The sequence below is a fragment of the Falco punctatus genome (genome assembly GCF_963210335.1).
Source record: "Falco punctatus genome assembly, chromosome: 15".
Classification (NCBI taxonomy): Eukaryota; Metazoa; Chordata; class Aves; order Falconiformes; family Falconidae; genus Falco; species Falco punctatus.
The window spans coordinates 5655414-5672318 of record NC_137595.1 but is presented as its reverse complement, the minus strand read 5'-3'; the positions used below and the strand labels follow the sequence as shown (position 1 = coordinate 5672318).

The 16905-nt window shown below is 37.9% G+C and overlaps 1 protein-coding gene across 4 annotated transcripts in view; it reads right to left on the bottom strand.

Moving 5' to 3' along the window:
• PCDH11X (protocadherin 11 X-linked) overlaps positions 1-16905 on the bottom strand; it is a 520437-nt gene that overhangs the window by 147224 nt on the left and 356308 nt on the right. For 3 of the 4 annotated variants that reach the window (XM_080366031.1, XM_080366033.1, XM_080366032.1), the window contains one exon: positions 4527-4725. The exons of the other annotated variant lie outside the window; for it this stretch is intronic. In XM_080366031.1, coding sequence (XP_080222157.1) covers positions 4527-4725 — 199 coding nt within the window. The remainder of the gene's footprint in view (positions 1-4526; positions 4726-16905) is intronic. 4 annotated transcript variants of the gene reach the window in all.

The window sequence follows — 16905 nt, the reverse complement described above, 5'->3', positions numbered from 1 at the left end:
TAACAGACCTAATCTAGTAGTATTCTTGGGAAAGCCACGATACCATTTAATTTATGTTTACATATATCTTAGTTTCTTTCTTGTAAATGTTTTCCAGTAGTGATTATTTTTGTTCCTCCACATGAATGCACTGAACCTGCTCTGACTTTTAGTTCTTTATCATCGTTCTTCATCAGCTTGTCTTTGCTCTCATCAACATCATCCTTATCAAAAATTAAGGCAAGGTGAAAGTGTTCTTTTAGTTTTGGGGAAGAAATATATGCTATCTTTAATCATGAACAGATGTCATCCGTGCTCCAAACCTCCTTCTTATGTGGCTAAATACCATAGATTACAGTATTAATTCCTCTTAAGACTAATTCTCTTGAAGCCTGATGATCACTTAAAGCCAGCACAAGCCTCGTCCCTGCTACTTATTCACTCGTTTGCTGTCCACAAGTAGTGCCTCATGTAAGAAATGGAATTGGGGAATTGATCTCTTTGAAAGTAAGTTCCCCCTGCTATATCAGGTTGAACCCAGATGAATTCTTTTATCCAGTTCACCCAAGCAGCTCTACAATTGCTTGTAGTGTCACAGCAGAAGGTGCAGTTGAGAGATACAAACAAGCAGCCACAGACACCCTGGTAACACCAGCTCAAACTGACCATGAATTTACAACATCTATCAGCTCGCCTTTTGACCATCCTTTCCTTAGCTTTACACCTTCCCATTTTAAAGACAATTTTCTTGGCTTAATAGTCACTCATTCATGTTAAATATCCTTACAGAGTTGCCCTCTCCTTAAAACACCATTTCCCCCCTATTTGAAACCCTGAAAATTCAGTGTGATTTTCCTCATTATTTAATTGCAAGTTACATTCAGTTTTTCTGTCCCCTGTCCCCCACACACACCCCACCCCCACCCCCAGCTGCAATTTCCGCAAGTTTCTGTAAATTTCCAATTTCTGCAAATTCCCAAGTTCTTAGCTGAACTGGGCATAATCTACCTTCTCCATATAAAAGCAAGAAAAAAAAATTATTCTCTAAAGGGAAAAAAAAAAGGCAGATTGTTTTACTAAGGCAACAAAAACAGGTGAAACTGAACTTTGTCATGAATATATTATAATACATGAATTAAATAACGAAGAGTAACTGGGGTTAACATGTACCTTTCAACCCCTTTGTCAACCCCTTTGGTCAACTTCTCTGCTTACAGCCACTGGGTGGGCACCAGTGGGAGGCAGTTTGCTATGGAAGGTTACCAAAGAGATTTTATTACTCTCTATGTTTGTAGTATGTTTTATATTTAAACATAAGATGGGGTGGCAGATGGGGGGGGGGTGGTGGCGGTGGAAGGGGCAGGGGGAAAGTTGCTATGGTTAAAATCCTTATCACTAGGAGTTATTGGAGCATCTGAGCAATTTATGAGCAGAAAATATATGAATACCATGTACATTAGTGCTGTTACTTAAGGATAATGTACTGTACAAACCTACATGGATTTTTATATTACTATTTACTTAGTGTGACAGTTTATTGGCATCTCTTCCTTATGATGCACCTACCAAGCTGAAAATTACACTTTTTGACGAGGCAACTGAAGAGAACACAAATCATTTTAAATAGCCTATCTCTAATTTTAATTAGTAAAGTCAACTAATTTTAAAGGTGTGCATATAAATTGCCCACAGGTCTCTAACCATTATATTCTTACAGTTATTCCACCCCCCTTGCTTCAATCCTATATCGGATGTGAATTTGTAAGGTTTCCTCTCAGCAATATTTCTCAGCTTTCGTTATTCTAAGTTATGCTCATCTTTCAGTGTTTTCTAACAAATGCTCTGCTACTGCTAATAAATTGAAAGTTTCCCAAACACAGTACTTTCCAATATTAGAGAAACAAATAAAACCTAAGAACTGTATTCATGAAAAACAAGAGGGAGAAAACACTTTTGAATATATCCCTGTGTGATGTGGAATCTGTCATCAGCTTTCATAAGCCACTTAATGTCTCAGTAGGCTCTAGATGTTATTGAAGTTGTTTCATCCCAACTCTTATGTCTCCTTGGTAGGCAGCTGCACTAAATCACCATCAGATGATTAATGAGGCTTAATGTTTTAGACAATGTTTCAGATTAAGACAGGTCAGATATTAAAGATCTTGAGAGAGAATGAAGGCCATGCTTATTCTGTTGTATGAATTGAACTCAGATTATCTGACCATTCATTCCTTTCTCCCTTCACATTAACAACATTTTGGTCCATGAAGCGAGAACAGAAATACTTTGAATATATCATGCCACTCCAAATTAGATGCACAAGACAGCAGTCAAAAATCTAGCAGCATGTTTGTAGAGGAAACTATCAATTCAGAATGGCTTTCACTATTCCACTATTGACTAAATGTGTCACACATGCACAAGTGAGCGAAATAAACTTCAGGCTGAACACTCATAGATCAGCACACAAGATATTTTGGTTGCTCTTACCTACATTAGGTCACTTCGCAGCAGTATACTTAATAAAACATATGCTGTGGGTCTTCCCCTTCTTTTTTACTTAGTTTTATGAGAGACACACAACAGACATCTATTTATATACGCTTTTTTTCTGCCACTAGATGCTGCCATTAATATAAGCATAAAACACTAAAAAGGGCCACAAACTACATTTTCTGCACTCTAAACATCACACTATATTGTGTCAATTAAATGCCTCAGTAAGATACAGGTTAGAAAGGGAAAAAAATCTTCAAATAGCATAAATGCTAATTAAGCTGTGATTTCAAGTTTAAAACTGAACTGTCAGGTAATTAGACAGGTGATTAAACTTTCTTCAACTTCACACTTGAAAAGACATCAGATGCCTGCTTAGTCTCCACATAGTGATATGTGTCAATGATATTCAGATGTCAAAGCTCTGTTGCTTTTAGGGCAACGTTCTAGAAGAGTAACGACACATATATTTCTTCTGAAATGGCAAAAACTGGGCTCAAGAAGCACTGGTAAATCCAAAACCTGAGCCTCTTTTTGAACAGCAAGACAAGACCCACATGGCTGTTCAAACAGCTCCACATCTGCCAGGTCCTGTCCCACACTCTCTACGTGAAAGGACCCAAACACTGATTTCATGCACATCATGCTCACTTCAGTAAAGCATAAACCTTAGAGTTACAAACAACAAAACAGAACTGGATAGCACGTTCAGTGAGCATGCACAGCAAAAGGAGCAAACACAACATATAACTTGGTATTTCCTTTCTTTTGAGTATATTTGTAGCCCTTTAGAGCCTCATTCTGTGAAGAATTTAGTTTGCCTAGAATATTCTTAAGGGCATAACGCAATCTCAAATACGTAAACACAAACAAAAGCAAACAACGAATAATGTTTTCAGCACAACACCCAAAACCTCTGATGGTTCTTGTCAGCTCAGAAAACACAATATTCTGTCATGATTTCAGGAACCATAGAACTTTACAAATTTTTAAGAAGTCTGAAATGGAGGATACCCAGTTAATAGTTTATGAACTAAAAGAAAAGGAGAGATTGGACCTCATATGTGCAGGCCAGCCCCCCAGCCCCCCCGCTTCGGGCAGCAGCAGGTGGAGGCAGCAGTGTGATTCGCAGAGCTGGCTGCATTTGTCAGAGCCAGCTCTGAGTCGAAGGCAAAGCTCTCTGCTGGATTCTGTATTTACTGGTGCAGAGATGTAACTACCTTCTCACAGAGCTATTTCAACTGCATAGGACTTACTAATTCATTCTTCATGTTACACTAAGGCAGCTGAAATACACCTTTCGGGCCAAGTTTTGCCCAGAACAGATGTATTTTCAAATCACTTATTAGGCTGCTAACAAGGCCTTAGAGGCTCACACACATTCAGGTGTCTCTTTATCAATGGCACAGTTCAATTTAATCCAGATAAAGAGCCCCTGGACAATTAACAGTTGACTAAAGTACAGTGGAGTCTCCAACTGGCTATCACATCACAGCAGAGAAAGCAATACCATTATCCATAGCTCTAGCGTGGTCCTCAGATATTGATTTTGCCTAACTGTTGTCAGTATCTTAAGAAGCCCGTGATAACAGTACAAGTAAGATGACAAACCCTTTTGAGATTATTACCACATACCACAGCTGCTCTCAAAAGACAAATCAAGAAACCCGTATTTCTGGAGACTGCAGACTCCTCACAGACCCACTCGTCACCCAGTTCTTCCCGTTAACACAAACTACAACGTGCGGTAGCATTGCACAGGGAAACACACTAACAAGCGTAAACTCCCTCAGCACGGTATTTATGACCGTAAGGGCAAGTGTCAACCTCATCAGAAAGATCCTCTGCATACAGCACAGCAGATCTATAAAAACACCAGGTCATCCAAACCTCTTTTTATTTCTAATGGTCAGACTTCACATTTTTAGAAATATAGGGCTTCTTTGGCCATGTTAGAATCAACGTTTTGTTTTAATAATTGCCTGAAAAAGAAGCCCATGTTTGATACTGAAATGATTTAAAAACTGAGATGGCCAGAGTTCATCACTTACTGGACTCCGGGTCTGAGTTGCCGTCTCCTTCTGTCCGGCTGTTGGGTGAAGCTTGCTCATAGTACTCCTCCTGGGGGAAGCCAAGGGGCAGAGGGTGCGATGTGCTAGCACCGCTCGTGGGTTCGTGGTCTCCGAGCCCACTGTCACTGCAGCTTTCCTGGGAGCCATCTGGTAGGTGAAACGTGACACGGCGCTGAGGCTACAAGGAAGGAAGAAAATTATATGGTTTCCACTACAGTATCAGTAATTGCTTAATGCAACCAATTTAGGAAATGTATTATTTCAGTTATCTGCAGAAGACGCATTATCTAGAGCTGTGCACAATTTCAGGCTTTCATGAACAGGCAGCGTGCTTTCAAACCCGCTTCACCTGACAGCACTGCTTTCTTCTATTTTTTAAAAATGTAAGCCCTGATGCAAAATGAAAGACACCTCAAACTAAAGAGATTCTGTCAGACTTCACAAGTCTTTGGATGCCTTTTGTATATTGAATTGGAGATTTCAATCACTTTTTGAGGCTCAATTTATTTCACTACTCAGTTTTCTAGTTTTCAAAAAACATTTTCTTTCCCATTAAAAGCTGTTCCACACTTTTGGGCCTAAAAATGTGACACACTTCTAATGTTGTTTGATTCTTCTAAGGCAGAGAAAGAAGAAACAATAACAAGCCTTATGTATGTAGAACAATTTTAATAGATTTCGCATATCCATTAAACTAATGAATTAAAAGTAGATGCCACTACTCTCCTTCAGATATTTTCTCATGACCCCTTTGATTAGTATTATACCACAGACCTGTATCTTAACTGTAAAAGGCTGGAAGCTGGGAAACAAGAGAGCTGAAGAAGGAAAACATCACAGCACAGCTGTTGAAGGAAGAGCCAGGTGAAGTACCTGATGCATCAGGCATAGGACAGGATTTTCGTTACCTAAGTGACTCTACATGATTTAGGAGCTGAATAACTGAAATGCAAATCATTCCCAGTATTAAGAGAAAATATGAACAACGAAATAAGTAGCTCTCTGCTTATTTCCACGCGTCTTATTTCCATGCATTTCAGAAACATGAAACATGAAGATTCAAAAAAACCCCCAAAATAACAATTTAAAATATTCTTAGCTTGATGTTACTCAAAATCCCATTTGAAAGGCAATGCAAAACTTTCCAGTTCCAGAACTGCTGGGATTAGTAAAGCTGGAGATAATATTTTAAATGCAATTATGCAAAAAAGTATATACTATGTTTATAATGCAGCAGATGTTATCAGAGGTCCCTAGATATTTGTTTCCTTTAGGTGATGGTGTTGACAACCATCAGTTATATTAAATTTTCACTAAAAAGTTAAGTTCCTCTATTTTTCAAGATCTCTGTGTATTACTGTGATATTATTACATATGCCCACAGACAGCTGCTGTGCAGTATGGTACAGCCAAGAAAATGGCAAGATCAACTTTACCTATGTAATACCTGACAGATGTGAGTGAAAACTCTTCTCAAAAGCTACCAGTAAGAAATTCATGTCTTTCCCAGAAAAATCTGTTCTAGTGCTTCACCATTGCTAACAGAGAGGTTTTCTTCTAATGTCTAACCCGCTTCTTTCTTGTTACAAAATAAATCACTTCTTCAGTCCCATCCATCATGGTCTAGTTATTCCCACTCATCTTTCAGGCATTTGGCACTTTAGTCTACTTCAAAATAAACAGACCTTATTATTTCAATCTGTCGTGTGCCTTCTGATATCTCTTACTACTCCGCCCTGCACACATGCTCACACATGCTTCTCTGTGCACTGCTCAAAACTCGTTACAGAGCTTCAGAGCTGACATCTTTAAAGTGTGGAGTAGAGCAGAAGGTTCATTTCACATCTCCTGCAGGCTCCACTACTGCTTTGCCTTTTTCATGGCAGCATAACACGTTTTCCTTGCCAGTCACCATAATGCCCAGCTCCTTTTCTAATGGTCTTTTGCTAGTTGTCCCCTTCCTGGTTATTGCCATTGGTTGCTGGAGCCTACGTGCGGCACTTGCTGGAGCCTACGTGCGGCACTTTGCATTCATTCTTCCTGCCATTCTGTTTTTCCAGATGATTTCATGTGTTTATCATCAAGTACACTTTGCCTTCCAGTCCTGCTTTCCTGTTTACCAAATTTGCAGATTTTAGACTCTCCCTCATTTGGCAGATCTTTAAGAGAAATTTGAACAGATCAAGCCAAGACATCAGTTGAGCTCTGAAAACCTGAACACAGAATGACTTCCCATCACACGGGATAGAAAGAGAAGACATCTCTCCTGTGACTGCAGGAGAAGCTTTACAGCCCACTGGAAAAAAATTCAGATAGTGAAAGGTTCATAGCTAACACTGCACAGCCCCACAGTCCATCCCCCCCCCCCCCCCCCCCCCCCGTTTTTGTTTGGTTTTTTTTTTTTGTGTGTCACCACAAGAATCTTATTATTTAGCTGAAGAGCAAGCTGTCTGCAGCTGCTCCCAGGGCTCTCTGTAATGCTGGCTGGGACAGTGGTCCTGCTCCTCCACCACCTCTCTGATCTTTTTCCCACCACAGGCAGTAGAGATACATGGAATGTTCAAAAAACAGATGGATCCATAGAAATTACTGATATGCCTTATCCTATTCTATTTCTTAACTATCAATTGCTTCTCATAGACCTACTCATGCCAGAAGTCTCAGTCAACTCTTATCTGAAAGTCTGAATAACTGAAGTTTTGTGGAGTTGATCCAGTGAAAATATTCCTGCAGCGTTTCTGATGTACTCCCCCCACATACAAAACTGCACCAAGATTGCCCAGAGGTATACCTACAGCATGTGGAAATGGAATATACTATTTCTTTGGTTCAAATGAGCCTGCTATTCACAGTGTCTATGAAAATCAACATTCATTGCATGAACTGTCTTGTAGAAATCACGTATTTTGTGAGGTTTACATTGCCTTTGTGCTGTCTTGTGATGCCCACATGCTGAACTGTCTTGTAGAAATCACGTATTTTGTGAGGTTTACATTGCCTTTGTGCTGTCTTGTGATGCCCACATGCTGTTTGGTACTCGTACTAGGTTGTATCTTCTCATCTCCAAGCTACCAGTGAATCTTAAGAATGAAGTATTCTTAAAATGTTATTAGCCCAAGTTTTAGCATTAGATACCAGTACTAGCCCTTGCAAATGCTTGGGAATACAATAGTTTCTATTATGTGCAACTGGGATTCACTAACTTTAAACAAATGAGTATTTATTTTTGTGGTTTGTTGTCAAAATACCACAAAAGTTCTTAAGCAGATCACAGCAAAGGAGACCAGAAACTCACCAAGTCATTCTTTTAAGCTACGCCAGTAAGCAAAAACAAAAACCATACCCCAAACAAAGTTAAAAATCTCACTAACTAACCCTCATATTCAGTGAAAACCTGTAAATACTTAGTTACATACACTGAGGTGTTATTAGTAGGAAAGATAAAACCCATACGATTTAAAATAAACTGGTATCAGCTAAAGGCTCATGATTTTTAATTTGATAGTGTCCTTGTATGTCACACCTGATAACGCTGATGACAGATCAGTTTTGGAAGAATTTATCAAGATGAAAAAAAACCCCAGTTATTTCTCTATGTGGCAGTGCTGCCATTTTCTTAATTCAGGCAGGCATCAGACAATGATCTGGAACAAGTAATTCTAATAAAATTTTGCCAAAAGCTGGGACTTATCTTCTGTCACAATTATTTTGGAAATTTCCTCCTTGAGGCATTTAAATTTCAATTTATAAGATTACAAAATATCCTCAGACTCCAGCTGCTTTTCTATTTATCACCAAAGGGAGTTAGCACCGACAGTAATAGAATAACAAGGATTATGGTTTGTTTTATTTATTTGACTGACAGTTAGGATATTTTTTAAAAAAGAGAGAAATGCAAGCAAACTTATTATATATTCTTAGTGGATTTTGAAAAAAATGATGTAGGAACTTGTAATATAGACAATTAGACTGATAGGGGAAAATGAAGTGAAAAATTTAGGAAAAAAGTACAGTAGCATATAGTTTCTCAGACATATTTAACAATATTAAATTACTCTTTATTGGTATGAAAAAAGAATTTTGCTTCCAGAGATGTCATAAACCCAGACACAAATTCTGTCAAAGGTCTCACATAGCATCCACTGCATTTTGTAAAAGCACTGTGTGTCTGGAGGGATCAAATTATCTCAGAAAACTGCAAACCTTTTACCCTCATTATTGAAATTTATATGAAGACTGATCAAAGCCCCAAACTATTCTGTGTTCAATCTTTCACTACAATAATTAGACTGTGGCAGTGGGAATAATAAAAGATGAGTCTAAGTAAATAGCTTTGGATACACTGAAGGGATGATTTCTGGAATTATACACCAGGGGTTAGCCAATTTATAATCAAAAACTGAAAAAAAAAAAGGGTAATAGAAAAAGCAGCAGATATCAACTGAGGAACATTAAACTATTAACCTTATTATCTTCATTCATTGAAGCAAATTAATATCCTTTTAAAAGGAGATCATAAAGAAAAAATAATACTGTTTAAATTATGTTGAATTAATTATATTATTTAGATGATACTTCTGACTTAAAACAGACCTTATTTTTGAGATGCTGTGAGATAGCATAGATGTAAAAGAATAGGACTGCTTCAGTATTTCTCTCCACTACTAACAGCCAGTGAATAAAGAATTAGTAAAAAAATATTGTTTAAGTTTAAGATCTAGATTTGCTACTAACATTCATTTTCTCAGTTGCTTATGTCTCTCAAATGCTAGGAAGGTATGAAATGCATGCCTTAACCAGACGATGAGTACCTTTAGTTAGGACCAGTACTTCTCATTTGTTAAAGAAAATCCCTAACCAAACTATAATTTCCAGGTAAAATCTTTTATACTGAACTACCACCTTCTGTTCCAGACTGACTACCTTTTGTTCCATATGCTTTGATTGAGACACACAGGACCCAGCTATTATCAATGTAAAATTCTCAGAATAACATGAAAAAAAAAAAAAAAAAAACCCAACCAAAAAACAAAACCCACAACAAACCAACAGTTTGAAAGGATCCAACTACAAACCCAAGGGAAAACATGTTTTTGTGTTGAAACTCATGAAAGACAAGCTTGTGGTTTTTTGTTTTTGTTTTTGGTTTTTTTCTTTCCTTTCCCTATACTTAGTAGTGTACAGCATAGCTATTGTGGCCCAAAGAGTTTGTATCAATTTTTTTATAAGTCTGTATTTCACAGACATACTGCAGCCTACAGCATTAAATCTAAGATCTTACTATGTTGATTACTTTGTAATGGATACAATACATAATGTAGCTCATTATCAATTTTCACTCAAATTAGACTAACTTCTAAATTAAATAAAAAATTCTAAATTAAAGAAAAACAGTGATCTGTATTTCTTTAGGAGCATCTATGCTGAAAACTCTTGGTCACCAATATTGCACACAACTAGAATCACTACTATAGTCACTTTTTCTGATTTAGGAGTTGCTTTTGTATAATTTCTTCAATATGGCCTGCAGTGATTCAGTGATTCTGCACAGGAGTGTTTGGTTTTTGGGTTGGTTTTTTTTGTGTGTGTGTTGCTTTTTTTTTTAAGAGCAAAATGAAGGGCTTGTCTTCTGAGAGAAGGGAGAGAGGTAGCATGCATCAAAGTGACAATATCCAGATGATTACAGAAGTCCAAGCTTAGTGGACATTAAAATCAGTGTTTTCCCTATCTCACATGAAAAAATAATGCCCTCAGCTACTGCCAATACTATTAGTCTTAATTGCATCTCATACAGTTCAGGCTGTTTGAAGAAACCCTTCTTTTTATTGAATGAGTTTAGCTGTATCAGCTACTGTCCTATCTTTATTGATCGCGTCCCTTTCAGCTGCTGATTTTCTATACAATTGTCAAACAGATCTACTTTTTTCCAAGTTTACCATATTTACCCTTTTACATATTCACAAAATATTACATTTTCAGCTATTTAAATAATCAGAAATGTAGTATCATCCTTTTGACATCCTTGTTTCTAGTCCTCCTGATATAATATTAAGAACTGGTATCTTACATCCTCACTAACTACTAATGGAAAATACATCATCTGGCCTCCTTCTCAAGAAGAGAATGCTTTAATAAATACTTCAGAGTTTTCCTCACCGTGATTAACAATCTAACTGTTCCATTGTAGTATGTGAGATAGGTACACAGTTTTAGGCTTTCACTTATTATTGATTTAAATAACTCCTCCCACTTTACTAATTTATTTAGATGCAGGAAGCATTATCTATTAATTTCGAAGAGGCAAGTAAAACTCGGGTGATTGCACAGACAAATGCAAATTCAATATGGATAATTATCCTAGACAGATTGTTTTTCAGTGAAAGAATTACTGCCTCCACAGCAAAACAGCGGAGCAGACGGTGCCCCTTTACCTGCTCAAATGCAAATTACTTAAAATTGTCAGATCTCATAGCTGGATTCACTCACACAAAGAGCTGGCTTGAGGGATGAGAAATAATCTTGCAAGACTATCTTGTAACTCTACCACACTCACTTACTCAGGGTGCCTTTTTAAAATTATACTTACATGCCCCTACAGGCATTTCTTGCAGGCATGTAAAACTGCACCTAACTGATAAGCAAAAATGTCATGTATTGCAGCTATTGGCTATTGCAAATGAATAATTCTGTGAAACCCTTTTTCATGTGGGTAAGGAACAAAATCTTTTTTAAAACCACCTACTTTAAGAAGCAAATTTTCACTGATGCCATTTCTCACTCAAGTAACTAGAAGTTACACCAATACTCCCATCCTCCTTTTGCGGCACAGAGGTCATGGAACAAACTCATTAGGCAAATCATAGCTGAACAAAAAGCATTACAGACCTGGAACTTCACAAATTTCTGATTAACAACCTCAATGGGTATTTATTTTCAGACTCTAAGCCTCATTGTACCGAAGAGTATATCTCACATGACATTTCCCAGTGACATGTAACAATTACATTGTGTTTTCTGAGCTTCTTGAGATAACAACAATGAACTGAAACAAAAAAGCAAATAAAACTGAAAATAACATTTAAAGCTTGTCAAACATTTTATTTAGCTTTTGAAAGGCAGTTATTGTATGCTAACTAGATGTCAAAATGAAAGCTGAAAGCATGCTTTTTAAAGTTTAATTCTTGTAAGTCTTCAATTTGACATGTGATTAAATAAAAATTACACATGAAAGTTGCACTATGGCTGTGCTGTTGCTAAGGTTGAGAAATAGGAAAGCCTCAATTCTCATTGGTTTTTTAATACATTCTTCACTTTCCAGGTTATCATCTTTGATATTATTATATTGAATGCTTGATTTCTGATAGGCAAAGCCATTTTAGTTAAAATAACTTAATAATTAACAATAATACAGAAACATTTTGGTAGTAATTTACATCACTTCTGACCGCTGATCCAACAACATGGATCTTTATTAGCAGAAATGGTAAGCAGGTGTTATTACAGTTGTGAATATTTCTTTTACAAGTAACACAATTACCTAGTATTTTATTTGTGTTGATACTGAAATAGAGTAAATTTATACTTTCATAAATGTACATAGCACTCTATCTCTAACTTAATTCTGTTAATTTATACATTTCAGTTGTGGCTCAGATAAACAGATTTCATCCTTCTTCATGAGTAACAGTATAGATTTATGGAATAAAAAATGTTGTTCCAGTGAATTACTGACCTCCACCCCCTACTTTTGCATCACAGCAGTCAAGGCTAAGCCATTAAGTTCAAGTGTGATGAGGTTATTAGAGCTACAGAGACCTAGAAGAAATCTCAAGAACCTTATTCAATTTCCATTTGCAATTTTTTTTCTATTCAGTTTTTCATTTAAAGGTCAAATCTTTCTGAAGCAATACACATGCGTATAACTTCACAAGCCATCACAAGTGTTCACTCAAAGAGGCTTGAAAATGTGTCTCCACCATTTCTAACTAACAAACGAAGCTATTCTTATTAGTGTTTCCCAGAAAAAGGGACTTTTATCTAATTTTGCTTCTGTGGGTTGAAAGCATACTGAATTCAGGAGAAAAACAGAAACACATACTTTTAGTACGATATGTTCAAGAAGTATTCTTAAATAGTTAGACACAAATAGTTCTGCATCACTTTAGTTGCATTTCACGCTATAAAATAAATTTTGGCTTCACAGAACTTTTTCCTGCAGGTGTGGATAGGATATTTGAGAGGGATGTTTATTAAGCAGTTCCTGTGTAATACAGGCGTGGAACAACTTTACGTTTCATATTCAGATATGTAGTTGTCAAATGTTGCCAAGAGCAAGTTGCAGTGTAAGCTTAGAAGCTGAAGAGGCTGAGGTGCCTCTTCAATAGAGAGAACGGAAGACAGACAGACAGATCTTCTCAACTTCTTCTAAAAATAACCCACATATTTTTTGATCCAAAGGTTTCTAGACTACATTTCCACCAATTTTTACATCATTTACAGCAGCCCTCCAAAGTCAAGGGGACTACGCATTGCTCGGGGCCCCCAGCGAGAAGCCAGCCCTTACTGTGCCCTGATAAAGAATTGGTAGTAATGTTTTCTGCAATATCTCCCAAAAAGGATGCAACACAAAAGTTAAAAAAATGATTTAAAGTGAAGGACCTTTTAAATGAGTAGAAAAGCAGCTCTTTGGCATGTCACTATCTCACTACATTTGTTATGACAACACACCTTTGTTAAAACAGCATTTATTTTGTTACAGTGGCAAATCTATGATGTTTGATATCAGATGTTTTATTACCTAGAATGAGAACTGATGATAGTAAAAATGGAAGGATGAAACTAATTTATTTTATGCAGCTGTCAAAAAAAGCATCTTGCTCTTTCTGAAGAAGAGAAAGAATAGCCAAAAGATTGCTCTTTTACTCAAACTGGGCTTTCAGGAAACTCACCTTGCTTACAATGCAGTGAAAGAATTCTTTTTTCTGCTCTCTGTATCAGTATTTGCTTGCAACATTTATCTTTTTGGCCTTTAGCAAATATCCTTTAACCACCCAGGTTACCCATTCTTAATTTTAATTGTACAGTGTGTTTGCAATCTGAGGTCACCTATCTAAAGTACATTCTCATGGCAACCATAATTAGTCCACCTGTAGGTGAAATGATTAAGGAAGAGGTAAAAGAATACAAGGAAACCTGCTGGACTGTGTAAAATAAAGCTGTAGGCCAAAATTTACAAGGAGTGATGCAGCTTATGCTTCATTTGCTTTGTAGAAAGCAAAATTCCAACATTTCGCTATGCAGACTTTTATCAGCATTATACTCTTTAGTGGACACCAGTGGTCCAGGACAACCTTCCCTTGATCAAGAAAATTTTCACCAGAAAATGTACCACTGAGAAGAACCAAAGAAAGTTTCCAGGGCCAAAACATGTACCCTTAAATTGCCTTTCCAATTGTCAGATGAAGTTTTACTCTAAATATAAGAAATTATTCCATATACTGAAATAAAGTATTTTTTGACTGGGACGCTTTGCTTTCTTTCAGTCTTATGTTACTGAAAATAGAAGGATTCTATGTGATAAATGCCACTTTGAACACGGTTGCAATACTTTGGTTTTATTTCACATATATGAAATATCCATTTTTCTCTCCAAGTTGTTTTAAGAAAAAGCATTATGTTTTATTTTATTACAGTCAAAATATCTCCCATCTGCATCACTATTTTCAAGCTTAACTTAGAAGAGTGACAATGAATAACTTTTTACCTGTTATTTATAGTAGAATACATGAAATATTCAGAATTACTAAAGTGAGTTGAGCTACACACTACTAACACATTCTTAAATGGATGTCTGAAATACCTGTCTGTAAATGGGAAAAATTCTACAAACTGCAATGCTGCGTTGTGTCATTGATCCTTTGCTCCTACAGAGAGATGTCTCTGGAAAAGTCCTTTCAGATAATCTGAACACATAACTGGCTTTCAGCATTCACCACTTGTATAATTTCAGTAAAGCAAAATATAAAGCCATTAGCTTTCCCTTGTTGCTCAAACCTTTCTAGCTTATTTTCATATTCACTGTGGCCACCCTTTAGGACTATTAAGATTACTTACTCATCTTTCTTCACGGAGCAAAATATACACTACTGAGTGCTGAAGGACCGTGGCATACGGCAGCCGGCACACAGGAACACCGCAGTGCTGGGCAGGAGAACAGGGGGGGGATCCAGCCGCAGCCCTCGCAGCACCGCCGAGCCCCCAGGGTGGGTGGCCGGCCCACGGCCCATGGCCCTGTCACCTCTGCTCCGAGACCACCACCAGAGCACGGCTGGAAGCCCAGGCCCAGCCTGGTGAGGCCCAGGTGCCTGCTGAGGAACCCGGCTTCATAAAGCACAGGCCCGTGACCTTGAGCTGTTTTCCTGGGGTGTGGGAGGAAGCAGGCCAACTCAAGCCACCTCTGTAAGCAGAAGGTGAAACAAGTGAAGTTGCTTACTTGGTAACTCAAGGAGTCAAGAGAAAGCTATTAGTGCAAAAGTACATAAAGTACCAAGGGAAAATGGGAGAGAAGTCAGCAGAAGTGAGAACGGGGCACCTGCAGGGAGCCACAGAGGCCAGCTCCTCCTCATGGGGCTGCCGGCCACACCGCCTGCCAGGCCTCTGCCAGCAGCTCTGCGCGTACCCGTGCCCTGCTCAAGCAGCTTAGTCCCAGCCACTTACTGTATAAACCCCAAAACAATATTATTGCGTATCCTTAAACAGCATAAGCCTGAGTCTGAGTCCCTGTGTCTCTGGAAAGATGCCCAAGGATGAGTGCCCCAAAGAGCTGAGAAATGCAAGGGGCTGAGAGGGAAGGCCAAAGGCACATGCAGCTCCCTGGCTGCCTTCGGTGCCCACCGCTAGTTCCTCACCCGCCATGCAGAAGATTAACACTACCACCACCTTTACTTCAGGATTATACAAATTTCATGTAAAGCTCAGTTAAATCACAGGTAAATCTTATTCTCCACACAAGCCACACTGAACTTGCAACCTATAAATCTGCAATACTTTCACAACCCTGACACCAAGGAGTAGATCAGGAAAGGCAACTTCTTTCTCTAGTTGATCCAGAAAAGCATGAGAGTGCTGAAATCCCTTGTAACATGCAGTCATGCAAAAACAAATGCAAGGCTTCAGGTCTACAGTGTATTCTTACTGTAGTCTTTACTCGGGAGAAGGCAAATTGCTGTAGGTACCTGAGAACCAGGGAGGACGTCTGAAGTAAACCAGCAGGAAAAATGTGTGTGGAAAGGTAATAACATTAATGTCATCAAAGCTGGCATAAATCTTGTGGGCAACAGGCATACACTATGGGCCCAGCTATCATCCACACACAGCTACACGTACGCGCGCACAGACTCACATTCCTGTATGAATTACACTATTGAATACCCATGGCAACTGCCCTGGTTGCTCACCCTGAAATCGTTGTAATGCATAAATTTTCCCAACTAAAGAATTCAATTTAATTCTACTCTTTAAGATATTTCTTAGTGTTTTCTTATTTTCATTGGCATACAGCATCTGTGCTTTGCACAAAACAAAATGCTCTTCACACATTTTCCAGGCAAAATGTGTAAATACAAACTTGCAGCATTAATTATGTTCTTTCTCCTACTGTTTTTAATTAATTTGACCTTTGGTCCTATTTTTGTCAATTCAGAAGGCATACTGCAATCAGAAGAAAGCTACGGTGTAAATATTCTATTCTGCAAGTCACCAACTAAATGAGTAAGCAATGGAGCAAAATCTATAGCATGCAATTAGTATTATCCTTTTTTTCTTTAACTTCACAGAACTCATTAATAACTTTTAGTAGGTAAAATTGAAGCTAGGAACCCTCCTACACCTTAGGCGTATTATATTCTACCTTTGCACAAAAGAAATTCTTTTGATGTACTGGAAATCTTATTAATGGATTCACCAGAAAAGAAGCATGTAAGCTGGCAGAAGCAATTGCAAGAGGTAAAATGAATGTAAATGACAGATGAAAGAAAATTTCCATGCCGTTCAGATCAATATAAACAAAAGTGCTGCAGCAACCACAGCACAGAGATGAAGGGAATTCATCAAACTTGTATTTCAGATTATTTGTCCTGTTCCAAATGCACCCTCTGTGTTCCCGAGCTATGTTCTTCCTTTACCCAATTAATACTACATTAAGATGCACTCCTGCAGGGGCTTTTTCCTTATGTTGCTGAATTGAAGTTTTTTTCAGTGCACTCAGATACGGGAGGGGGGAGTGTAGAGAATAGGTTCTTGCTATTAAATACTGCCATTTGGAAAGCCTGTAATTGCAGCACTTAATAATTTTCTAAAT